General features: G+C 52.8%; 1 protein-coding gene across 1 annotated transcript; it reads right to left on the bottom strand.

Annotated features, from left to right (window-relative positions):
* Positions 1–42: 42 nt before the first annotated feature.
* Positions 43–24,650, bottom strand: CCDC78 (coiled-coil domain containing 78). The gene is made up of 18 exons (XM_069870548.1): positions 24,580–24,650; positions 24,431–24,508; positions 23,455–23,539; positions 19,543–19,608; positions 18,960–19,088; positions 18,689–18,775; positions 17,464–17,643; positions 12,862–13,026; positions 12,735–12,785; positions 11,965–12,053; positions 10,831–10,909; positions 10,109–10,234; positions 8,430–8,641; positions 7,246–7,417; positions 6,546–6,589; positions 4,856–4,922; positions 2,449–2,549; positions 43–820 (listed from the first exon to the last, which is right to left on the bottom strand). The coding sequence occupies exons 1-18, from the start codon at positions 24,648–24,650 to the stop codon at positions 694–696; spliced, it is 1,929 nt and encodes a 642-aa protein (XP_069726649.1). The 3' UTR covers positions 43–693.
* Positions 24,651–25,562: the final 912 nt, after the last annotated feature.

Genomic DNA, 25,562 nt, shown 5'->3' with positions numbered 1-25,562 from the left:
CAGATGAGAATCATGGAATCTCAGAATAGCTTGGTTGGAAGGGACCTTAAAGCCAGTGCCATTCCCTGCCACAGGCAGGGACACCTCCCACTGGATCAGGGGCTCCAAGCCCCATCCAACCTGGCCTTGAACACCTCCAGGGATGGGGCAGACACCACTGCTCTGGGCAACCTGGGTCAGGGCCTCCTCACCCTCATAGTGAAGAAATCCCTCCTTATGTCCAGTCTAAATCTGCCCCTCTCCAGTTTATACCCATTGCCCCTCGTCCTATCCCTCCAAGTCTTTGCAAACAGCCCCTCTCCAGCTTTCTTGTAGCCCCTTCAGATACTGGAAGGTCGCTATAAGGTCTCCTCTGAGGCTTCTCTTGTCCAGGCTGAACAACCTCAACTCTCAGCCTGTCCTCGTATGGGAGGTGCTCCAGCCCTTGGATCATCCTTGTAGCCTCCTCTGGACCCGTTCCAACAGCTCCATCTCCTTCCTGTTTTGAGGATTCCAGAACGGACACAATACTCCAGATGAGGAGATGAGGCGCAGTTGTCTTCTCCCATTTTAGTACTGTTAATTTAAGACCGAAAACACCCACATGGTTTCTCTTGCTGGTTATCCTTGGGAAAGGATACTTGCCCAGCCAGCCCATGCAACAGAAAGCTCCTTCTTCTTCTCTTTCTTCTGCTCACGCCGCATCTTGGAGAGCTACGGTTGGTGGCTGGTGGTCCTTCTGGCTCTGGGCAGGGTGTGAGCATCAGCCACCCCAGCGCTGACTGCGCGTGGCACCTCACTGCCAGCGGGTTTCGTCAGCCAGAGGATCTCCTGCTTGTACCTGCATCGTGGTGACACCAAAAATGCCAGCAAATAAACTCTGTAAGACTCGTTTTGGAGTTTTAGAAAGCAAGCATCCTTTATCTGCCTGGGCAACATGAGGAATGATCTCCATCGATTGTGTGCAGCCAGACAAGGGCTGGGACAGAGTGGATTTCCCACTCACATGGATAAATTCTCCCAGAAATCTCATGCATATTCTATTCCTTCCCAAGGAATCATTTTAATGTTACGATGAACTTCACAACAGTTAAAACTCTTGCTAGGTTGGAGCTTTGGCTCCAGCTCTGCCTGACCTTGCCTTTGAGAGGGGGAGAGGCTGCAGACAGAGGGGATTCCAGCAGCAGACACCTCTGTTCAGCACGGATCACACTGAACAGATGTTCTCATCTCCAAAGAATGAACAGCGTCTGGAAAAACACTGCTTGAAACACCTCTCAGAGGGATGTTCTGTCTGACTTTCAAAGAACACAATTGCTTGGATGAAACTTGACTCTACTTTAGCTTCAATCAAAATATCCCAGTTTTAGTAAGAGCAGCTTCTTGGATCAGGGGAAGCAGCATCATTATCACCCGGGTGGCCATGGTCCCACTGAGAGCTCACAGGGAGGCATTTAAGTGTGTGCTTTGCCTTGTGTTTGCTGGACGCAAAAGATGCGCAGTGTTAATGCAGAGCCCAGGCCCTGATGCTGGGATCTGAGCCCCAGTGAAAATAAAACCACAGGCTTTTCCTGAGGAAGAGGTGTTTGTTGGCTCTGCTGGGTAACGGCACCAGCAATGAGCCTGCGAGTGACCCATGCTCACAGCTGAGCTGGCCGGAGTGTTGGAGCAGGCACAGAGTTGGAATGTTGCTCTGACAGACCTGCCCTGCCTCTTCTCACCCTTCCTTGTCCCAGCAGCAGTTCTCCCTGCTCCAGGGTGTGATGAGCCAAGGAGAGAGCACCACAGCATGCTGGAAATCATCACATTTGAGGCAATCATAGAATGGTTTGGGTTGGAAGTGACCTCAAAGATCATCCAGTCCCACCCCCTGCCATGGGCAGGGACACCTCCCACTGGATCAGGGGCTCCAAGCCCCATCCAGCCTGGCCTTGAACACCTCCAGGGATGGGGCAGCCACCACTGCTCTGGGCAGCCTCTTCCACCCTCGTCGTGAATAATTTCTTCCTAATGTCTACTCTAAATCTTCCCCCCTCCAATTTAAAAAGCATTCCCTCTCATCCTTTCACTCCAGATCCTTGTTAAAAGCCCCTCCCCATCTTTCCTGGAGCCCCTTTCAGCACTGGAAGCTGCTCTAAGGTCTCCCTGCAGTCTTCTCTTCTCCAGGCTGCACAACCCCAACTCTCTCAGCCTGGCCTCATAGCAGAGATGCTCCAGCCCTCATAATCTTTGCAGCCTCCTGTGGATCCGTTTCAAAAGTTCCACATCCTTCTTACACTGGGTATTCCAGAACTGGATGCAGGGCTGCAGGTGAGATCTCACAGAGCAGAGCAGGGGGCAGAATCCCCTCTCTCGCCCTCCTGGACACAATCCCTCTCTTAGTTTCCTCTGAAGGAAAAGTGAGCACACAGGGAGATAAACTCAGAGCACAAAGTGGAGAACAGGTCAAGGGGCCTGCTACCATCTCACCTTGCAAGATGCTTTTCTATGTATTCCTGCAGCTCCGACACCTGTTCTTCTGCCACCACCGCCCGAGTCAGCAGCTGGCTCCTCTCCCGCTCCAAATCCTCCTGGAGGGGCAAGGAAAGAGGGACAGAATAAGGAGTTCTGTGAGATGGGAGCGAAGTTGCTCGGTCACTCTTCTGGTTGAGACTGACCACTTCCCCATCACTCAGCGCTGGCACCACTTGGCGTTTGGCTACAGAAGCAACAAAAACCAATGGAGCCCGGTGATGTCCTGCAGGCACCACCACTCCAGGACATGAGGCAGCCTTCCCTGGCCAGAGCACAGGTGGGGACAGAGCCATCCCAGGACAGGCAGAAACCCCTGCCTCCAAAGCCATCGATGACTCCCTCGGAGGCTTCACAGACAACTGGCAAGAGCCATTGCTAGATTTGGTGCTTGGACACTGAGAGCTATCACACCTTTCCATTGGTCGCTTGTTGCTTGACCTTGTCTTTTAGGTGCAAACCAGTTTTTTTAGGTTTTTGCACTGTGTCTCTGGGTGGTAGCTCATCATTCACTGCTCCTCGAATCCTGCATTCAGTTCTGGACCCCTCACCACAAGAAGCATGTTGAGGCTCTGGAGTGAGTCCAGAGAAGAGCAACGAAGCTGGTGAAGGGGCTGGAGAACAAGAGGAGAGGCTGAGGATGCTGGGGTTGTTCAGCCTGGAGAAGAGGAGGCTGAGGGGAGACCTCATTGCTCTCTACAACTACCTGAAAGGAGGTTGTGGAGAGGAAGGAGCTGGGCTCTTCTCCCAAGGGACAGGCGACAGGACAAGAGGGAATGGCCTCAAGCTCCACCAGGGGAGGTTTAGGCTGGACATCAGGAAAAAATTTTTCACGGAAAGGGCACTGGCAGAGGCTGCCCAGGGAGGGGTTTAAAGGACGGGTGGATGAAGTGCTGAGGGACATGGCTTAGTGATTGAAGGGAATGGTCGGACTCAATGATTCAGTGGGTCCTTTCCAACCTAGTGATTCTATGATCTCACCAAGCTGACTACATGATCCTTGTAGCACCAGGAGGATCTGAGGCACTTGACCCAGCTCTCTCCTAAGATGCATGGCAGAGCCAGGAGCAGGACCTGCTCCCAGTGTAGCACCCCAGCATCTCACTCACAGCATCTCCCTTCTTTTGGCCACAAAGATACACACAAGTTTAGATGTGACCAGAGAAGGGTGGAACACTGAGCACTGTGGACAGAGGAAGGCACAACATTGGAGCAGGCTGGTAGGACATCTATAAGTCTACAAAGGACTTGTCTACCAAGGCTATATGTAAAACCAAACCTCTGCTTGGATCCAAAGCCCTTTTCCCCACATGTGGCAGTCAGCATGGCAGGGATCCCAGCACCAGCCTTCTTTCCACTGCTGCTGTTGCTGCTGGACAGCAAAACCCACCTCAGCCAAGCCCACGCCAGCAAGCACCATCACAGCTTCATGGGTGCTGTAGAGCAGCCTTGCAGGTGGAGAGAACCCCCCTCGCTGCTCCCAGTCACCCCATTCCCAAGTGCAGCAGAAAAATCATTGCACTCAGCGGGAACCAAACGGTGAAGTTGATTCATATTCAAACTAGACTTGAACCAGGTTGAATACAGTCCTAGTTTGCTGTACAGGTGTCACATGCTTTTGCTGAAATGAGGGAGGGAGATTTGTCAGAGTGAGCCCAGAGGAGGCCACAGAGATGATCTGAGTGCTGGAGCACCTCCTGCACAAGGACAGGCTGAGAGAGTTGGGGTTGTGCAGCCTGGAGAAGAGAAGGCTGCAGGGAGACCTTAGAGCAGCTTCCAGTGCTGAAAGGGGCTCCAGAAAAACTGGGGAGGAGCTCCTTGATCAGGGAGTGCAGGGATAGGATGAGGGGGGAGCAGTTTTCAGCTGGAGGAGGGGAGATTGAGATGAGATCTTAGGGAGAAATGTTTTTCTGTGAGGGTGGGGAGGCCCTGGCCCAGGTTGCCCAGAGCAGTGGTGGCTGCCCCATCTCTGGAGGTGTTCAAGGCCAGGTTGGATGGGGCTTGGAGCCCCTGATCCAGTGGGAGGTGTCCCTGCCCGTGGCAGGGGTAGAACTGGATGTTTGAGGTCCCTTCCAACGCAAACCGTTCCATGTTTCTAATACAGTTCAGCCATGACCCACCTTGAGGGCTGCTCTGCTTCTGTCAGTGGTAGGGAAAGTGGGAACTCAATTCATCACCAGCTGGGGACCTGCCAGTTCCATGTGGTGGCCTGAGGCAAAAGCCACCTAAAGGCTCCAAGGAAAGCTTCCCTGCTCCAGCCTGGAGCAGCGTATGGGGCCCAGGGCAGCACCTCCCTGAGGCAGGACATCTTTGACCGGTGGGTAGGGGATAAGGTTTATTGAGATGGGGTTTTCTAGTCCTCTACCTGGGTGGTGCGTGCGAACTCTCGGAGCTGCTTCCTGACCTCCCCCCAGCTCTCCTCATCCAGCTGCCTAGGAGAGAAAAGCAGATTTTGATCATGCCCAGACGTTCAAATCCAGCCTGTCCACGGGTCACAAAGCTCCTTTCAGGCACTGGACATAACTTGTGTCCATCAGACCATAAACCCCAGCACTCTGAACTTTTCCTCTCCCCGTGTCCCAAACTCCTTCAGGGCACGCGGTGCCATCGCGGTGCCCAGGCACGAGAGTCACAGCCCTTCTGCCAACCTGGGATTCCCCACCATGAGGGCTGGGTTTGTTCCAAGTTCACATCAACACTCATACATCAGAGGAGTCCGTGCAGAAAGAGTCCTTAACCTGACACTGCAGGACTGAACTGGATGGAAATAAGAGAGCGATCGATGCCAAACGCTGGTGCTTTTCATGTTTCACAGCACAAACCCGCCCGTTCTGGTTGCTGCGTGCGATAGGTGAGCTGTCTGCGCAGCCCAGCCGTGGGAAAGTGCTTCCTATTCCGTCCCAGCCTGAATAAGCAAAATACAGGTCACATCTGATGCTGGAGGAATTTGGGTTGTATGAAGAGAGGAATGCATTGTGCTGAAGAGCAGCGGAACGACTGCCAGAGTTCCCTCTGGTGGCTGCAACCTCCTGGCCCAGGCAGATGGGAAAGCGTGGTTGAGATTTCATGAGAGCAGGAGCAAAGGGAACAATGAACAGTGCAGCCCCGCAGCTGATAAAGACAAGAAGCAGCGATAATTATAGCTGAAATGCTGCAGGAACAGCAGGCTTCATGTCTCCAGCTAAAGGAACAAGGTAACGGCATGGGTAAGACCCATCAGCATGCTGAAAACAATTGTGTAGGGTTGACCTTAATGAGATGCATCACTAAAAGGCAGGTTCTGGTCCTTCTCTGTCTTGTTCCTGCAGCAAATCTGCCAAAATTAATGCATCTCTTCAAGAGCTTCAGCTATTCCTCAGCATGGCAGAGCCTGGCTGAGGCACAAGCTCTTCTGTAAGGCATTCTGGAGCCGGTGCCTTGGGCACTGACCGGCTCCTCCATGCTGGCAAGCAGCCACTGAGACACCTGACATGTTTTCTAGTCTATCCCATCCTAAAAGGCTGAAAAATCCCAGCTCAGATTTCTCCTATGCTTTGTTCCACCTCTCCAGAGCCACAGTTGGTAGAGTTTCAACAGAACAATGGAGCAGGAGGAAGAGATCCCTTTAAAAATGAGCAGATCAAGGGCACGTCAGGAAGCCTGTGAGGTATCAGTTTGGGGTCACCTAAGGGTTCCAGCCCAGCTTCTGCACTGGGAGGGGGGCAAAACAAGGCCATGCCAAACTGGTGGTGTTTTGCTTGCCTTTCTAAGGTTGGGATCCACCAAAGCACACGGGCTTATGCTTAACTTCAGCTTCTAAAGAGATCAGTGGGGCTAAAAACATGATTAAATTAAACATGTGCTTAAGAGCTTTCTTGGATCAAGGCCCAAATGACCAACTCCTCTCATCGCAGTAAACGCTGCACTGAGACGACAGCTGGCTTTTCTTCTTGGATGAGGCCCTAGCAGCACATTTTCTCCCTATTTATTACCATCTCCAAGTAAAGCAGAAGAGATTCCTCAATCCACACAGCAAGGAGAATTCAGAATTACAAATAGAAACAACCAGCACTTACTGCTCAGGAGACAGCAGAAATGCAGAGGCTTCATTCAGTCTTTTCTGAAGGCAAAGGAAGAACAGAGCTCCCGTAAGCTTTACCCCTCCGCAATCCCACCGCAGCCCCTGCCACGTGGAGGTGGCACAACATCTCCCAACACCCCAACAGCCACCAGTGCCCGGGTGAGGAAGTGGTGCACAGCACAGTCTTAAGGTCTAGGCTTCCCATCCTTTTCATTTGTAAATTGATGGATCTCTGGCAAATCAAGAGACACATCTCTGCCCAGCAGAATCAGTGGGAGGACGTGGAGCTGACTGGTGTGTTTCTGCCTGTGGTCTCCTGCGCATTTAGCTGTTCAAGCTGAGGCAAACATGTTCAAGAACAGCAAACCCATCCTATCCTCCCTTACTCACCTCTTCTCTTACCAGCGAGCGAGTCTGCTGGGCTGGCAGCTCCCCCCATGACATCTGCTGCTTCCAGAGCTCTGTGACTCCAACCTACAGGGCTGCCCAGCCTCCTGGATCAAGCTGTAACCCACCCCTATGCAGAAGGGTTGAAGCAATGAGCTTGGATGACCCATCTCTTCCCAAAATGACAAAGTGAGCAAGCGCTACTCCCGCCTTTGCCACAGGGAATGCTTAAGGAAGGGGCTGAATCCATCACTTGTGAGGGTCTCCCCACTGTCCCCCAGTTCCACCTCCAGCACCTCAGCCACCACCTTCTGCAATTTGTGTAACTCCATCTCCAGTTTCGCTTTATCCTCCCGCAGCCGGTTTAGTTCCCGGGTTGTGTTTGTCAGCAGCTCGGGGTCTGTGATGGAGAAGTGGAGCTCGGCAGGGCCACAATCCATAGCGCTGCCACCCAGGGACCGGATCTGCTCCCGCTGGAACCTGTAATGTGCCAGAGGGATTATCACCAGCAGCTTTGCTTAGGGAACAGCAGTGAGCATCACTGCTGCTGCTGGAGGTACCACTCGCTTGGGACCTGCTGGCTTCTGGTCGTGGAGAGCCAGTCCACCTGCAAAGACGTGGGAGAGCCCAGCAGCGTGCATGGTATTCCTGGGTGTGTTTCTGAGGAGAGGCTGTCCTAGAGCTATTTGTGGCTTTTATGCCAGAAGAATTTCTGCTGCTTCCCACAGCCCAAGCTGCTGAGAGCACAGCAGAGCAGAGAAGAAAGCACTGCAGGGACGGGCTGGGAGGCAGGAGTTATTTGTGGTACCTCTGCATTTCCACACCATCCAACCTGGAATCAATCTCTCACCCGAAAATTTACACAGGAGAAAAGTATCTGCAAAACAGCTCCAGGGTGTCCAGAGCACTCTGATGTGTAGCTGGAGAATCCTTGCTCCCGATTTGTCAAGAGCAGGGAGGTGACCCAAGGGCTGGTATGAGTCCTATACAAGGAAAGGCTGAGAGAGTCAAGGGTTGTTCAGCCCAGAGCAGAGAATCCTCCAGGGAGACCTTAGAGCAGCTTCCAAACTGAAAGGGGCTCCAGGGAAGCTGGAGAGGGGCTCTGGATTAGGGAGGGCAGGGATAGGACAAGGGGGAGTGGTTTTAAGCTGCAAGAGGGGAGACTGAGATGAGATCTTAGGGAGAAATGTTTTTCTGTGAGGGTGGGGAGGCCCTGGCCCAGGTTGCCCAGAGCAGTGGTGGCTGCCCCATCCCTGGAGGTGTTCAAGGCCAGGTTAGGTGGGGCTTGGAGCCCCTGATCCAGTGGGAGGTGTCCCTGCCCATGGGACAGGGGCTTTGATGCCCCTTCCAGCCCAAACCATTCTGTGATTCCATGATCCTCTGCTCCACCTGGAAGCCCAGTTTGTCTCCCCTTGGCTACAGGGCACTTCCACTGGGTCCTTAGCAATAAGCTGAAGAGACAGAGATAGCCTGGACCCCAGCTTAGTCCTACCCATAAGCAATCAGCAAGTTCTCATGCTTCTTGACCAGGTTCTTCATGCGTTTCTTGTAGCCACGTGCCGCTCCAGCTAGCTGCTCTTCCCGAGACTTGTAGGAAGCCCTGATATCCTTCAGCATGCTGTCCACAAAGTGTTTCATGTGAGCGTGGTCAGCTGGGGCTTTGCTAAGCCCTGTTCCAGTGCTGGATTTGCTGTCCATGTATTCCTTTAAACACACACAGAAGGAAATTGAGGTGATCACATTGCTCCCTGAGGCGTGTAAGCCATTTCCCACAAAGAAGCTCCAGGCACACTTGTGCTAACAGCACATAGACTAGGCAGTATCTTCCATTTTCTAAGAGCAGGAAAGACTAATGAGCTTCCACCATGCCCCTTCCAGACAGAGAAGGGTTCTGTACTGTATCAGTGACCCATAAAGGGAAATATGAGTTGGTGTTGGGAGTTATTACCTCTAGACCCATATTCTATCCATGATATCCCACTCTCTGCCAGCTAAGAGATGCTTTAGCATCACTCTGTTAGAAATAACACTATTCTTAATAGTAAAAATTGCTTTGCTTCATTTCTTGACCCGTCAGCACACCATATTCTTCGCTAACAGCCTCCTCCCAGCACAGAAGCTCTTGTTGAAACCTGCTTACTGCTACCTAGGACTGGAGCACCTCCCATACGGGATGGGCTGAGAGCACTGGGGTTGTTCACCCTGAAGATGAGAAGGCTCTGAGGAGAACTTAGAGAAGCTTCCAGTACTGAAAGGGGCTCCAGGAATGCTGGGGAGGCGCTCTGGATCAGGGAGGGCAGGGAGAGGTTGAGAGGGAATGGTTTTAAGACGAAAGAGGGGAGACTGGGATGAGATCTTAGGAAGAAATGTTTTGCTGTGAGGGCAGGGAGACCCTGGCCCAGGTTGCCCAGAGCAGTGGTGGCTGCCCCATCCCTGGAGGTGTTCAAGGCCAGGCTGGATGGGGCTTGAAGCCCCTGATCCAGTGGGAGGTGTTCCTGCTCAAGGGAACTGGATGGGCTTTGAGGTCCCTTCCAACCCAAACCATGCAACAATCCTATAATATGGGGGTACACAGAGAGTTCTTCCCAGTCCCACTGCTCCATATAACCCGGTATCCACTCCTGAACCTGCCTGGAACACCCGCCTGGTGCTGAGTCTTCACTGTGCTGTGCGGGCCCTACTCTACATCAAAGGTGCTTGTTCCAAAAGCAGGTCCCAGGCATGGGTGACACACGGCTCTGCACCAACCACGGAGGCTGCCAGAGATCCCTGCAGTGACAGCAGTGTCACCATGGAGGCAGCGACAAAGCCAGAAGTGGCATCGCCTTGCCTGCCAAAGGAAGTTGTCAGGGCAATGGAGATTAGAAGCCAACTGGAAGGCAGCCACTGTAAATAAGAGAGTCTTTCAATCCAAGTAATACGACCAAGAAAGAAAGTCCCAACAGAAACTCACAAACCCTTCAGTGTGGCCATACAGGAAATCTGGGCAAGAAGCAGGGCTGGCATCTCCTCCCCCAGGCCAAGCTGAGGGCATGGAACCCCCTTCCAGCCCCCCGAGCCCCACTGGCTGTTCCTCTCCACAGCCCAGCACAGAAAGGAACCAGCGAGAAGCAGGCAGCCAGTGTGGAGAAAGCTCCCTGGCCCAGGAGAGCCCTGGGCTGGGGTACCCACCGCCACGTCCTTGATGTACTGTGTGAGCCGGGAGCGATATTCCTCATTCAGCTCCTTCAGGCGCAGCTGCAGCTGGGAGTTCTCCACCTCCACCTCTTGGAGCTGGCTCTGGGAGGTAAGCAGCACCTGGGCAGAGCAAACACACCTGCTGCTGCCCTCCTCCTCCTCCACCAGCCAAGCGAGGGGCACCAAGAGATGGGGGACTTGTGGCCAGCAGGTCACGGGAGGGGATTCTGCCCCTCTGCTCTTGTGAGACTCCACCAAGAGTCCCTGCATCCAGTTCTGGAGTCCACAACAGAACAAGGAGATGGAGCTGTTGGAACAGCTTCATTTCCAGATATTCAGCTTCACTGGAGCAGAGAAGGCGCTGGGTTTTCACAGGAGCCCACTGGAAATGTTTCTAGTCTATATTCCCCTGCTCCTTTCTGTCATTCGCACTCCCCCCACCCAAATGATTTCACCAACTCTTTCTAAGTATCAGTGAATAAAATTCCTCCCACCGCCTGCAGCAACCAGCACCTTCCACCACGTGCATCTCACCCCTGGAGAAAGAAACTGCAAGGAGGAGCATCTTGGTATGACAAACTCCTTGGAGAGGGAGATGTGTCACAATATCCCAGTACAGGACATCCCAACTTCAGAAGAAGCACATGGCATCCAGGAGGAGCACAGGAGCAGGGGCAGCCCTGGGTGCTGGTGGCTGGAAGACGTCTTGCCCTTACCGCCGTCTGCTCTGCCAGCTTGTGCTGGGTGTCTCCAATGGCTCCTTTCGCCTCCTGCAGCTCCTTCCCCATCGCAATCCTGGGCACACAGGAAGGTGTGTTTATTTTAAACCCCCAAACTTCTCTGTAGGTCCAATACAACCAGCTTTGAGAAGGAAAAGTACAATGGGCTGACAGAAACCTCTCAGCGGCAGCTGCTAGACCCACCTCAAGCACTGGGCACAGTTCTGTGACCACAGGATAAGGAAGATCTAAAGGTGCTGGAAAGCGTTCGGAGGAGAGCATGGAGCTGGGGATGGGTTTGGAGGGGAAGAGTGTGAGGAGTGGCTGAAGTCGCTGGGTCTGCTCAGCCTGGAGGAGACTGAGAGGAGACTGAGAGGAGACCTCATTGTGCTCTACAGCTTCCTCATATGGGGAGGAGGAGGAGCAGGTGCTGAGCTCTTCTCTCTGGGAATGGCAGAAAGATGCCAGAGGAGGGTTAGATTGGATGTCAGGAGCAGGTTCTTCCCTCAGAGGGTGGTGGAGCCCTGGAACAGCTCCCAGGGAAGCAGTCATGGTGCCAAGGCTGACAATATTCCATCAGCGTTTGGCCAAGGTCCTCAGCCCCGCAGTGTGAATGTTGGGGTGTCCTGTGTGGGGACAGGAGCTGGACTTGATGGTCCTTGTGGGTCCCTTCCAAGCTCAGGACATTCTGTCAGTCTATAACCAGTGCTCCCATCCAAAGGTGGATGTCCTCCCCAGTCAGAGGACCTAGTTCTGCAGTGTCCCTGCTGTGGCAGCCTTTGCTGGGACACCAGCCCCATCCCAGCCCGTGGAACCCCTGTGGGCGTAGGGGCTGGATGCCTCTCTGGGTTGTCTCACATTTGCTGCATATGTCACAGCAGGTAGACTTTCAAAGGTGCATAGGCCAGCTGGGTACCTAAACACCACAAACTTTTAACCCTCTTAAAAGCCTTGAAGACAGCAGGTTTTCCTTCCAGGCCTCACTTTTCCCAAGGATGGATCATCATTTCCGCCCCCCTGTACCCCACCAGAGAGATGCTGCCTCCCCTTCTGTTCCCAGGGATCAAAACCAGCTGCAACGAGCTCCATAAACACCCAGCCAAACAGAGGGACTTGCCCTCAAACACTCACAATCTCTCTTCCAGCTTTTGCTGCTGCAAATCACAGGTTTTCTTCAGTTTTTCAAGCTCTGCTTTTATGTGATCTTCGTTTCCAAGCAACTGAGGGACAAACAATGAGGAAGATGAGACAGAGCGCCGAGCTAAGAGAGGCATTCATCAACGGGGAAGAAGTGAGGAGAGCTGAGCACACATCCAGCTGAGCAGTGCCGTACTGGGAAAAGATGGGGTTCACTGGGAGTCACCAGAGCTCTGTGGCACACCAGAAGTGAGATAGGGGTTCTGTGATCTGGAGATGGGGCACATGGATGTGCCCACGTGTCGTATTGCTCTCCTAAGGGAAATTCTCGCTGAGAATCAGACTCCCAGCAGGAGCTGGTGGTGGAGCCCAGGCTGGTTTCACACGGGCTGCAGATGGGAAGGAGGCAGAGGGAGCATCTCTACGCTCACAATTTTGGGTGTTTTATCACCCCCATCTTTCTCAAGTATCATCAAGAAGAAAATCAGTGTCCTCTGCACTTGTTGGTTTTCAACCCGCAGCCTCTGTTCATCCAGGCACTGACTGAGGGTACCACAGCTGCCCTCTGCCAGCTTTTGCCTGCACAGCATCTGGAGATATTCTAGTCTCATTGTTCAATTGCTCAGCTTAAAAATAGATAAAATAAATCAAGGCATCGACTTATCCATGGAATTCAAGTCAGCGCCAGGAAGCACCAGCCACACTTGAAATGAATTCCCTCTCTGGTTCCCCAAGGATGCAGCAGCAGAGCCCCACGCACTCACATTTCTCTCCAGCTTTTGCCACTCATGTTCAGAGGCAACTACGTCTTCTGGCTGGTTTTAGTAAGAGAAAGTGCCCGTTAGATCCCTGTTCTCTGAGGAGCTGGTGACAGGGCAGAGAGGTCCTCACCTTCATCCGAGCTGAGAGACGGCGCGTCATTGCTTGCGCTCTTTCCAGCCCAGTGGAGGATTCATCAGCCACGGTGGGTGCGCAGTTACCCTCTGTGTGGGGAAAGGTGCTCTTGGCATTGGCCAGGTTGAGCAGCTCAAGGCTGAGCTCTTCATTCTTCATGACCTGTCAGATCAAACAAGAAGGGAAGAGCTTCAGAAACCCTGCCTCTCCGGCTCCGCGTGCTGCCTGTTCATGCCTGCTTCTCCTGCTGTGGACACAGGCAGGCACTCACATCCCCTCCTCAAAGCAAGTTTTATTCTTAGCTCTCTCTCATATGATGGAATCACAGAATGGTTTGGGTCAGAAGGGATCTTAAAGCCCATCTAGTTCCAAGGGAAGGGTCAGTGCTGCAGCCCAGGATCTTCCAGGAGCGCAGGGCACAGGCATGGAGCACCCCATGAGGCTGCCCCATCCGTGATAGAATCATAGAATAGAATCACGGAATGGTTTGGGTTGGAAGGGACCTCAAAGCCCATCCAGTTCCACCCCCTGTCCCATGGGCAGGGACACCTCCCACTGGATCAGGGGCTCCAAGCCCCATCCAGCCTGTCCTTGAACCCCTCCAGGGATGGGGCAGCCACCACTGCTCTGGGCAACCTGGGCCAGGGCCTCCCCACCCTCATAGCAAAACATTTCTTCCTAAGGTCTCATCTCAATCTAATTCAAATGGCAATGCAGGGTAAGTATCAGCAGGTTTATTCACTCTTACTCCCTTTACCCACCTCATTTTCTCATTCAGATACAGACCCCGGTGCCAGCTCAGCCTTCAGCCCAGCTCTGCCCCACATCTGCCCTCCAGCCTCCCTCCTCACTTTAACCCTGCAGCCTCCACACAGCTTCATGGAACCACTAAGTTGGAAAATACCTTTGAGGTCATCAAGCCCAACCATGCCTGTCCACTACTAAATCATATCCCTAAGCACTTAAACTGCTCCTCTTTTAAACCCCTCCAGGGATGGGAACTCCACTACCTCCCTGGGCAGAATCTGCCAGGGCCTGAGAACCCTTTTGGTGAAGAAATTTTTCCTTGTGTCCAAGCTAAACCTCCTCTGGTGCAGCTTGAGGCCGTTCCCTCTCATCCCATCCCTTGTTCTTTGGGAGCAGAGCCCAGCACCCACCTCGCTCCGACCTCCTTTCCAGGAGCTGCAGAGAGTGATGAGGTCTCCCCTCAGCCTCCTCTTCTCCAGCCTAAACTGCCCCAGGGCCCTCAGCCGCTCCCACAACCCCTGATCTCCGGACCCTTCCCCAGCTCCGTTCCCTTCTCCAGACACACTCCAGTCCCTTGAGGTCTTTCTTGGAGTGAGGGGCCCAAAACTGAACCAGGATTCGAGGTGCCACCAACACCAAGCCCAGGGGTGCTTCAGGATGGCTTTGAACAGCAGCTGATCCCCGTAACATACAAGAAGGGCGAAATCTCTGATGCCACCCAGCTAATTCCCGTTTGGTTTGAACGCAGCCCTCCAGCAGCAGCCAGCCCACAGCAGCACGTAGGCAGAGATTCAAAGCGGTGCTGGTGCAAAGTGACACATTTCCAAAAGATAAAGAGGATCTGAATGAGAAAGGCTCTGTTACAGGTGATCTGGAAGGAACACAGGGGGAATTCATGTCTCACGGGAGGGTTTCTATGTAGATAACAAAGCTTTGATGGGGTTTATGACTGGGGACAAGCTTGAGTAATTGTTACCATGGCAGTGAATCGGGAGGATGGGAGGCAGAGGTCATCTGAGTCATCCATGGAGAGAATAGCTTATCAAAAGATAGCACAGGGTGGGCTGAGAGAGAGAGGAGAGGAGAAAGGAGGCTGACAAAGAGGTGAGATATACAGCTGTGAAAACTGACAGCTACGCAGAGACGGGCTGCTTGTTCTCCAACCCAAAATGATCCATCTGCAGCTGTCAGCCCCGACAGTTTGATCAGAGGGGGTCACAGAAGCGCAGAAGTACCAGCCTAGAGAAAGAAAGAGGTTTGCCATGGGCTTCGCTGTCTCCCCTGCGCTTCCAAGCCTGGCCCTGCTCCAGGGAAAACCCCAGTGTGGAACCAGTTCACAGCCATTTGGGTTCTCTCCGACAAACTCGATGCAGACGGTGTAAGCCTGCCAAACAAAAGAGGAGGAGGAAACGGAGAGTTGAGAAAAGGTCAGAGCCTTGAAAAGGAAGAATTTACAGCAAGTTCGAAAACAGGCACAAAATGACTGGCTGGCATCTTCTGGAAGGCACTTCCCCAGGGACAGGCAAGGCCAACGCGTCGCACTCCTTCGCCTGAGACAGACACGGGCGATGTGTGAGTCGAGGCGCACAATGGGCACCGCAACAATTCAGAGGCTCCGACTGTTCCCGTACAAGGGACCGTGAATGAGTTCGCTGAGCTGCTTCTGCGCCAAGCAGCCATGACAACATATTGGCAAGGTCACAAGTAGCACTTGTAATTGGGAATGTGTAAAAGGTTCATTGTCTCCTCAGAAGGGAGCTGGGGAAGGGGAGGGGGCAGAACCGCAGGCTGCTTTTCCTATTTCCTTTGGGAAAGTCCACACTGGGAAAATAATGAGCAAGAGGCCCATGCCGTGACAAGCCCCAACCTGCCAAGCTGGAATCTCTTTTGCTTCAGGCAAGGAGATTCAGTAGTCAGAGCCAAGAAACAGGGGCAAAATCCTCAGCCGATGAATTACAAACAAGGAGTTCACCTTTGGCTTCTGGGCCCTGCTCCACCACTTCATCAGGATGCTATCTGGGCACAGAGAATCAGAGAATGGCTTGGGTTGGAAGGGACCTTAAAGATCATTCTGTTCCAACCCCCTGCCACGGGCAGGGACACCTCCCACTGGACCAGGCAGGCATAACTGAATCCAAGTGCTTTCACTCAAAATGATTCCAGGTTCTGTGTGAAAACAGGGTGTCATCACCACCGACCTGTTAAACCCATCACTTAGTGATGTCGGCCACCTGAAAATCCAATTTTTGACTAACAAATTGCACCCTCGTGGGGACAAGAAGCAAGCCAGCGTGCTGCACGCCGAGCTGTTCCTCCGCAGCCGGGCTCTGTCTCTGCAGCGAGCTGCCTTGCTGCCAGTCAGCCGCATGTGCTCTGCCTCATGCTGCAGCAGGACCACGGAGGGGGGGTTCACACCCCTGCGAGCAGCTGAGCTTGCCTCCTCCAAAGATATTTCCATTTTTTCAGTTTGCAGGAGACAAATGACAGCTTCACAAGAGTTGCTAACTCATTTACTTGCAACAGGATGATCAGAACCTCTTATCCTCCTCTACCAGAGCTCCGCAGATGGATGCTCATCATAAAAACAGGCTGGACACTGCCTAAACCACCATGCCTGGTCCCAGCCTAACAGCTTATGATGACAGGCTGAGAGGGTTGGGGTTGTTCAGCCTGGAGAAGAGAAGGCTTCAGGGAGACGTTAGAGCAGCTTCTGGTATGGAAAGGGGCTTCAGGAAAGCTGGGGAGGGACCCTTGATCAGGGAGGGCAGGGATAGGATGAGGGGGAGCGGTTTTAAGCTGCAAGAGGGGAGATTGAGATGAGATCTTAGGGAGAAATGTTTTGCTGTGAGGGTGGGGAGGCCCTGGCCCAGGTTGCCCAGAGCAGTGGTGGCTGCCCCATCCCTGGAGGTGTTCAAGGCCAGGTTGGATGGGGCTTGGAGCCCCTGATCCAGTGGGAGGTGTCCCTGCCCATGGCAGGGATGGGACTGGATGGGCTCAGAGGTCCCTTCCAGCCCAAACCATTATACAATTGTATGATCTTCCCATCACAGCTTGGCCCAGGGCCAGCACGGTAACCCAGGTCATTTGGCAGAACCATCTAAACTATCTGCCGGGGAGGGAGGCCGGAGGATGTCAGTCATCGGATCCAATTCAAAAAGAAGGAGTGAGAGGGGGGAATGGGAGGGAGGAGAGGGAAAGTCTATTGAAGTAGCTGGTTTTGCCAAAGAAATGCACAAATCTGGGTCCACGAGATTTTAGTTAATAGTTGCCAAGCTAAGAGTCACCAGGAAATTTGCCGTATTTTAAGGGGCAATCAGGAACTTGCTTTCATTCAGTGTTTTTATAAACTTGCTGACCTCAAACCCTCACAGGCCCCTTCCCGCCGCCCTGCGAAATGAGAGCGACTCCAATCAGTTCACATGCAGCCTGCACAAGCCATGCAGAAAAAAGGGAAACAAAAGCCGCTGGCAGTCAAGAGAGACCTACAAGGCACACTCAGCCCAGCCCCGCAGTGACCTCCTCCTCGCTGCCAGTGACGGGGACCTGGGATGGCGTGAAAAGAGACAGCGGGGTGCAGAGAGGAGCACGGCGCAGGGGTCACCATGGGTTCAGGGCTGTCCCTGCAGAGCAAAGCAGGTTCTGCAAGCCCTCCTAGAAGGTGACCAGGTTACATGAAATTCCTGAGCTCTGAAAGCCAAATAACGGTGCCCAAATGCTGTCTCACAGCCGACAAACCTTGCTGGCCTGAGCTGCGAGGTGGAGGTGCAACCCAAAGCCAGCCAAGCTGTCTGGAGATCAGGGAATGGTGAGATGGGGTCGAGGACACCAGAGTGAGCACTGTCCCTGTCTCACCTCCTGGTCCAGTTCTTTGCCTAAGGCCAGGTAATTGCTTTTTAAAATGATGTACTCATCCGCCAGCTCCTTCCTACTGCTCTCCAGAGCGTGCAGACGTTCCCGTAAGGCATCCCGCTCCCCTGCCACCTTCTCACTGCAGCGCTCCAGCTCCAGCACACGGTCCTCCAGGGCCAGGATCTGCAGAGGGGAGGCATCAGAATTAGATGGTGGCAGAGACCAGCAGCGATCACAGGGCATTCCTTTGGCCATACAGGTGCTGGCACGCTGAGACATCAAGGGAGATGGGGTTTGCATGAGTTTCATGGTATCTGGAGCATTGGGGGGTTCATTGCTCTAGCTAAAGCCAAGAGAATGCACCAAGAAAAGCAAAGACTACAAAAATGTTCTTCTCCCAGAGGGTGGTGGAGCCCTGGAATAGCTCCCAGGGAAGAAGTCATAGCACCGAGCCTGACAATATTCCAGAAGCATTTGGTCAGGGGGTAAATCATAGAATCACCAGGTTGGAAAGGACCCACTGGATCATTGAGTCCAACCATAATGTTGGGGTGTCCTGTGCAGGAACAGGAGTTGGACTCAATGGTCCTTGTGGGTCCCTTCCAGGTCAGGGCATGATTCTATGAATTCTGTGATTCTATGAGCCCAGAGCTTGTGCCACTTTCTTGGGGACACCTGCTGGGACCAAGTTCCCTCCTGGAGAGACTCTCCTGGTGGAGATGGACTTTGCCCAGTGCTTTCCAGCTGCTAACCCTTACGGTCATCCTGGCCCCCACCTACTGTGCTACCTCATTCTTCACTCTTGGCCCAGAGAAGCTGTGGCTCTTGAGCAGGGAGTGCAGGGATAGGATGAGGGAGAATGGTTTTAAGGTGAAAGAGGGAAGATTTAGGCTGGATATAAGGAAGAAATCCTTCACTACGAGGGTGGGGAGGCCCTGGCCCAGGTTGCCCAGACCAGTGGTGGCTGCCCCATCCCTGAAGGTGTTCAAGGCCAGGTTGGATGGGGCTTGGAACCCCTGATCCAGTGGGAGGGGTCCCTGCCCATGTGGCACTCAGCCACACAGTGTGAATGTTGGGGTTGTCCTGTGCAGGGACAGGAGCAAGACTTGATGATGGTCCCTTCCAACTGAAGACACTCTATCATTCTATGAAGATGGAGGCAAAGCAAACTAGTTCTGGGTAAGGTTTTGGCAGAGCTGAATCAACTCTACTTCAAACTGTTGGATACCTTATTTTTCAGTTCAAAGTTCTCCGTCTCATACTGCTCCTTCATTTTGTTTGTCTCGATCTGGAGGTCAATGAGATCTTTGGAAATCTAGAGAGAAAGGACATGATAAAGGCCATGGACTGATTCTGAGCCAGCATACAGGCTGCACGGGGAATGTGAGCACAGCACACACACACCTAGCAAGGGATTCCAACATTCTCTGCCAGATTTCCCACTGCAGATCTACTGCCCTCACACGGCTTCACAGCTCAGTTCTCTCCATGTGTTTTACCTTCAGTTTTTCCTCTTCACTGAAGACCATTCTGGCTGATGAATCGGTTTTGGAGCCAGGCAGCCTCTCCATCCCCTCCAGCAGGTCTCTGAGCTGGTACAGCCGCTCATTCCTGTCCTGCAGCTGCACCTAGGGACACACGACAGCTCCAGCTGCAGCCAGCAGAGCCCTCCTGTCCCCCACCCTGTGCTCCCACCGCAGTGGGAGGGAAGAGCACAGCTCACACAGTTTATCAGGGCTTGAACAGACTGTAGGTGGGACTTTTCAGCACCATTTTCCTCCTGCAATCAAGATTTCACTTGCGGAGCACTGGTTCCACGACCAGGGAAGGGATTGCAGGTGTTCGTACCTGCCCCTTCATTAGCAAGATGCTACCTGTGCTCTGTTGGAGTACTCACGTTCTCGTTCTCTGCAGCCCTCCCAAAATCCATGTGTGTGTAGGCTCAGGCTTGGTGGCCAGGATCTCTGCACTGTATTGGGCTGAAGAGCTAAGGAGGGATCTTTATGGCAGCAACTTTTCCCTTGAGGCAGGGCACAAGCAATGTTGCTAACAACTTTGGTTTCCAGAGGGTGCTGCATTCACCTTGATCTTAAGGTGGAGCCAATTACTGCAGCCGTCCATGGAGAAACAACGACGCTTGTCATATTCCTAAGAGAGCATGCGGAGATACTGAAATAAGAAGCTTAGCAAACACACCCAGCAACACAATCATAGCCTCGTAGAACGTCCTGAGATGGAAGGGACCCACAGGGATCATCAATTCCAGCTCCTGCCCCTGCACAGGACACCCCAACACTCACCCCATGGGGCTGAGGGCCTTGGCCAAATGCTGATGGAATATTGTCAGCCTTGGAACTGTGATTGCTTCCCTGGGAGCTGTTCCAGGGCTCCACCACCCTCTGGGGGAAGAACCTGCTCCTAACATCCAACCTAACTCTCCCCTGGCATCTTCCTGCCATTCCCTTGGGTCCTGTCAGTGGTTGCCAGAGAGAAGATGGCACCACTCTGGTTGCATTACAGATCATTCCCAAACCCCAGCTGTTGGGATGGCCTCCAACGTAATTGCAGGGATCTTTAGAGAATCTAAGATCTGATTAATCCATTAATTAATCCATTAATCCAACCATCTGCTCTGAGACCCTCCAGCAGCACCTAACACCAACTTGCTTCCAGGCAAATTTGACCTCCAGAGGCCCTGTACATCCTATGTTGATGAGCCATCCAAAGGGAACCAAGATCTTTGAGCTCTGACCAAGCCACAGACAGTGACAGGAAAGATGCTCTCCAACCTATCCCTTCGCATCAGAGATGCTATGTGGAAAAATATAAGTTGTAACACAAAGCATGCGCTGAAACAAACTCTGATGAGCCCTGACAGTGCTAAATCTGGATTGTGCTGGTCTACACACTGCTGCTGGCTCCAAATGGTGACAGTCCAGGCCAGAACGGGACAACTCCCAAGCATGTACAAAGCTAGAAGTACTTGAATGGTCTCCAAAGCAAGAGCGAGAGTAGTGGAGAGCATATGGCACCGTGGATAATGCTGGAAGAGCTTGATGAACAGTGGCCATGGGGTAAAACGAATGCCAATTCTTCATCTCCTCATTTTTGGCTTATTATTATCACTGCTATTTCTGTCGAGCGGGTACGTTAAGGTAAGAACTCCTCTCCTACAGAAGAAAAGCTTTGACAATAACATTCAAAAAGACCACAGCTCTGAATAACTTCTTGGTGTCTGTCAAAGCTAAGAGGAAGAAAGAGAGAGAGGGGCCATCCTGATGGAAGCTCCATGCTGAGCAGAGTTTAGTATCATAGAAACACTAGGTTGGAAAAGATCTTTGAGATGATCATCAAGTCCAACCCTACTAAATCATATCCCTAAGTACTTCACCCACCTGTTGTTTAAATATCTTCAGGGATGGGGACTCAACCCCCTCTCTAGGCAGCTGTTTCAGCACTTGATAACCCTTTTGGTGAAGTTTTTCCTAATGTCCAATCTGAACCTCTCCTGATGCAGCTTGAGGCCATTCCCCCTCATCCTGTCACCTATCACTTGGGCAAAGAGACCAACACTCACTTCTCCATAACGTCCTTTCAGGTAGTTGTAGAGAGCAGATGTAGACAATCATTGTAGACAGTTTACCAGCCCTAACCTGCTCCAGGCTCTTGGAGAAGCTCCTCAATGTGGACTTCATGAGTGGCTGTGGAAGCAAGACCCACGGGCTGCGCTCTTCTAGGATTTGGGGGAAGGAGAAGCTCCTGAAACATGCAAGCACAGCTTCTTTTTCTGCAAAAGAACTTAACAACCCCGAAGTCATTTTATTAAGGTAATGAAAATGCTGATGAGAATTCACAGTCTCTTCACACCCACTGCAGAGCAGAAAGCCAAATTCACACACCGCCCACAGCGCTGGAGGGCTCCGAAGTCTCCAGCAAGTGCTCCGGCACATGAAGGAGCTGAGCTGCAGCTCTGCTCCCCGTGGCGCTTGCTGTCTCCTGCTGGCTCTCAGCAGGCACGGGACCCTGCGGGTAGACACCTCCAGCCCCCACCAGTGTCCCAGACAGCTCTGAGACACCCAGTTCAGGAAGGCAAACAGCCCACCCCAACACGCCAACAAAGCCGGGTGCTCCCTGAGCCCTGGGGTGCCCGTTTCACCTGACAAACAGCAATATAAAGCTAATTAACATCTTTATATACAGTATTATTGATGCTCCTCCAGTGCCTGGGAGGCCCTGGCAAAGCCACCTTTGTGGTACCAGCACAGTGACTGCTTTTCCTGTGGTTTGGAAAAACAAAGCAAGTGTTGTCCTGGCTGACACCACAAACAGCAAAACCAGGCAGAGGGGAGGGGTTTCAGGGCTCCTTGAGGCCCAAAATCTCCATAGCTAAACCAAACAAGAAGTCTGTGTTTTGTTAACCCCACCAAGAGGTCAACTGTCACAAGATCATAGAATCCTGGAATGGTTTGGGTGGGAAGGGACCTCAAAGCCCATCCAGTTCCACGCCTGCCATGGGCAGGGACATCTCCCACTGGATCAGGGGCTCCATGCTCCATCCAACCTGGCCTTGAACACCTCCAGGGATGGGGCAGCCACCACTGCTCTGGGCAGCCTGGGCCAGGGCCTCCCCACCCTCATCAAGAAGAGTATTTTCCTAATGTCTAATCTAAATCTTCCCCCTTCCAATTTAAAGCCATTCCCCCTCATCCTATCACTCCATGCCCTTGTAAACATCCCCTCTCCAGCCTTCCTGGAGCCCCTTTCAGCACTGGAAGCTGCTCTAAGGTCTCTCCAGAGCCTTCTGTCCTCCAGGCTGAACAACCCCAACTCTCTCAGCCTGGCCTCGTACAGGAGATGCTCCAGCCCTTGGATCATCTTGGTAGTCTCCTCTAGACCCGTTCCAACAGCTCCATCTCCTTCTTCTGTTGGGGATTCCAGAACTGGTCAAAATACTCCAGGTGGGTGTAAACTGCATACTCAGATTTTCTTTTCCTTTTCTTGCCAAGGACACACAGAACACAACTTGACATGGTGGCTGGATTGTCAGCAAGATGGAGCATGGAACTCTCCCCTAGGATGCAGCTCTAAGAAAACTCCTCCCATAAACAGCAGCTTCTTACCCAAGAGAGTAAGGAGAATGTATTTTGCACCTTGTTTACCTCATTTATTTACTACATCCTGATCCCAGAGACACAGACACTTGGCTTTTGAGCACAGGTTGAAAATTTTGAGCATGGGCTGAAGGTTTTAAGCATGGGTTGAAGGTTTCGAGCACAGGTTGAAACTTTTGAGCACTGGTTTAAAGTCTCAAGCACAGGTTGAACATTTCAAGCATGGGATGAAGGTTTCAAGCATAGTTTGAAGGTTTTGAGCATGGGTTGATTTTTTGAGCACAGGTTGAAGCTTTTGAGCACTGGTTGAAAGCCTCAAGCACAGGTCGAACATTTCAAGCATGGGATGAAAGTTTCAAGCATAGTTTGAAGGATTTGAGCATGGGTTGATTTTTTCGAGCACAGGCTGAAACTTCCGAACAGAGGCTGAAAGTTTCAAGCATGGGTTAAATGTTTCGAGTGTGGGTTGAACATTTCAAGCACAGGTTGAGTATTTCAAGTATGGGTTGAAGCTTTTGAGCGTGGGTTGAACATTTCAGGCATGGGCTGAAGGTTTTAAGCACAGGCTGAAGGTTTCAAGCACGGGTTGAAGGTTTCGAGCATGGGTTGCATGTTTTGAGTATGAGTTGAACATTTCAAGCATGGGTTGAATATTTCAAGCACAGGCTGAACATTTCAAGCATGGGCTGAAGGTTTTAAGCACAGGTTAAAGTTTCGAGCACAGCTTTAAGGTTTGGAGAATGGATTGAAGGTTTCAAGCACAGGTTGAAGGTTTTGAACACAGGCTGAAGGTTTCAAGCACAGGTTGAAGGTTTTGAGCATGATGCCCGCAGTTTATCCCCAACCCTCCTCCATCCCTGGCAGGGCTGCACACTACACTCACAGCTGCCCTGGCTCTCATGGTGAATCCTTTGGGAGCAGACACCACCTCTGCCTTCTCAGGAGACCTCGGCAGGGCCCAGGGCAGCCTGAAAACAAGCAATGGCTCCACCCAGCCCCAGCACAGGGAGTTTGGACCATCCTGCACCAGCGCTCCCCAGCTCCGGGGCTTCCGAGTGCAGACAGCAGGGAACCAGTGCTCCCTGGCAGGGGCAGGACATGGGCAGGGACACCTCCCACTGGATCAGGGGCTCCAAGCCCCATCCAACCTGGCCTGGAACACGTCCAGGGATGGGGCAGCCACCACTGCTGTGGGCAACCTGGGCCAGTGCCTCCCCACCCTCACAGAAAAACATTTCTCCCCTAAGATCTCATCTCAATCCCCCCTCTTTCAGATGAAAACCCTTCCCCCTCGTACTATCCCTGCCCTCCCTGATCAAGAGTCCCTCCCCAGGTTTCCTGGAGCCCCTTTCCATACCAGAAGCTGCTCTAACATCTCCCTACAGCCTTCTCTTCTCTAGGTTGAACAACCCCAACCCTCTCAGCCTGTCCTGGTACAGGAGGTGCTCCAGCCCTCAGAACATCTCTGTGGCCTCCTCTGTCCTTGCTCCAACAGCTCCATGTCTTTCCTGTGCTAAGAACTCCAGAACTTGACGCAGGGCTCCAGGTGGGTCTCACCAGAGCAGAGCAGAGGGGCAGAATCCCCTCCCTTGCCCTGCTGGTCCCACTGCTGTGGATGCTGCCCAGGACATGATTGGTTTCTGGGCTACAAGCACATGTTGAGCTTCTCATCCCCCAGCACCTCAAGTCCTTCTCTTCAAGGCTGCTCACAATTCCTTCTCCATCCAGCATGGATTTGTGCTGGGATTGCCCCGACCCAGGTGCAGGACCTTGCCCTTGGCATTGTTGAATTCCATGAGGTTTGCACAGCCCCACCTCTCCAGCCTGTCCGGGTCCCTCTGGATCCATCCCTTCCCCACCGCATGTTGACCAGGCCACTCAGCTTGGTGTCACCAGCAAACTTGTTGTGGGTGCCCTCAATCCCACTGTCCACGTCTCTGACAAAGATGTTAAACAACACCAGTCCCAAGACCAACCCCTGTGAACACTACTGGTCACCAGTTTCTACTTGGACATGGAGCCATTGACCACAACTCTGACTGTGACTGTCCAGCCAATAATGATGTCCTGCTGCTGCATGTCCTGGTGAAAAGCCTCTCTCCATTGTTCTTACAAGCCCCTCATACATTGATGGGCTGCAAGAAGGTCTTCTCCTGGCTGAGCATCCCCAGCTCTCCTGACCGTTCTCCACTGGAGAGGCTCTTCCAGCCCCTTGACCATTTCTGTGATCTCCTCTGGCAGGTCCAGGCCTGTCTTTTGTTGAGCCCCATGAGCTGAATTTGTGCTCCAGGGTGGTCTGAAAAGAATCAAGAGGGAGAAACACCTCCCTGAACACATTGCTTGGGATGTAGTCCAGGAGGTGATGGAGTTGCTGGGCTGCAGGCTCTCATTGCTGGCTCATGTCCCATTTGTCACTCCCTTTGCATCTCCAAGTGCTTCCCCGCAGGGCCGAGGAGGGCTGGGATGGTGAGGACAAGGAGAGCCTGGCAGCATGGGTGATAGTGGCCATGCAACCTCTGCGGTGCTCCCAGCCCATCCCACCAGTGTGCCCAAGGACCAGGCTAGTCCCTCTGTCTCCCACTGCTGGGCCAGGCTCTCCTGTCTTGCCCTGTCCTCATGCCTCTCCAGCTCCTTACTCATGGGGACTCCAGTGTTCGGGGCTTTGGAAAACTGCCCTTCTGTGCCTTCAGTGGCCCTGCCATCCCTGAGTCACAGCTTGGGGACATCCTCGCCTCCCCCCGTCCAACCAGCCCAGCCAGACTGCTGGCCATGCTGCAGCCTCACGTGGCCACGTGGAACACCAGCGTGGTAATTAGCTTCCCCAAAGCTGCAGGCACATCAGTTGCCCTTCCTAACAGGAGCTGCAGCAGAGCATGAGCCAACACTTGGATATGGTGATGGGGACCTGTGCCAGCAGCTGCCAAAGCCTTTTGCCACCACTGCCAGGTCCCCATCTCCAGTAACACAGGACTTTTCATAGAAACATAAAAT

This window comes from Phaenicophaeus curvirostris, chromosome 16 (assembly GCF_032191515.1).
Source record: "Phaenicophaeus curvirostris isolate KB17595 chromosome 16, BPBGC_Pcur_1.0, whole genome shotgun sequence".
NCBI classification, from domain to species: domain Eukaryota; kingdom Metazoa; phylum Chordata; class Aves; order Cuculiformes; family Cuculidae; genus Phaenicophaeus; species Phaenicophaeus curvirostris.
Note: the sequence above shows the minus strand (reverse complement) of the source record. Positions and strands in the feature narration are given on the sequence as shown.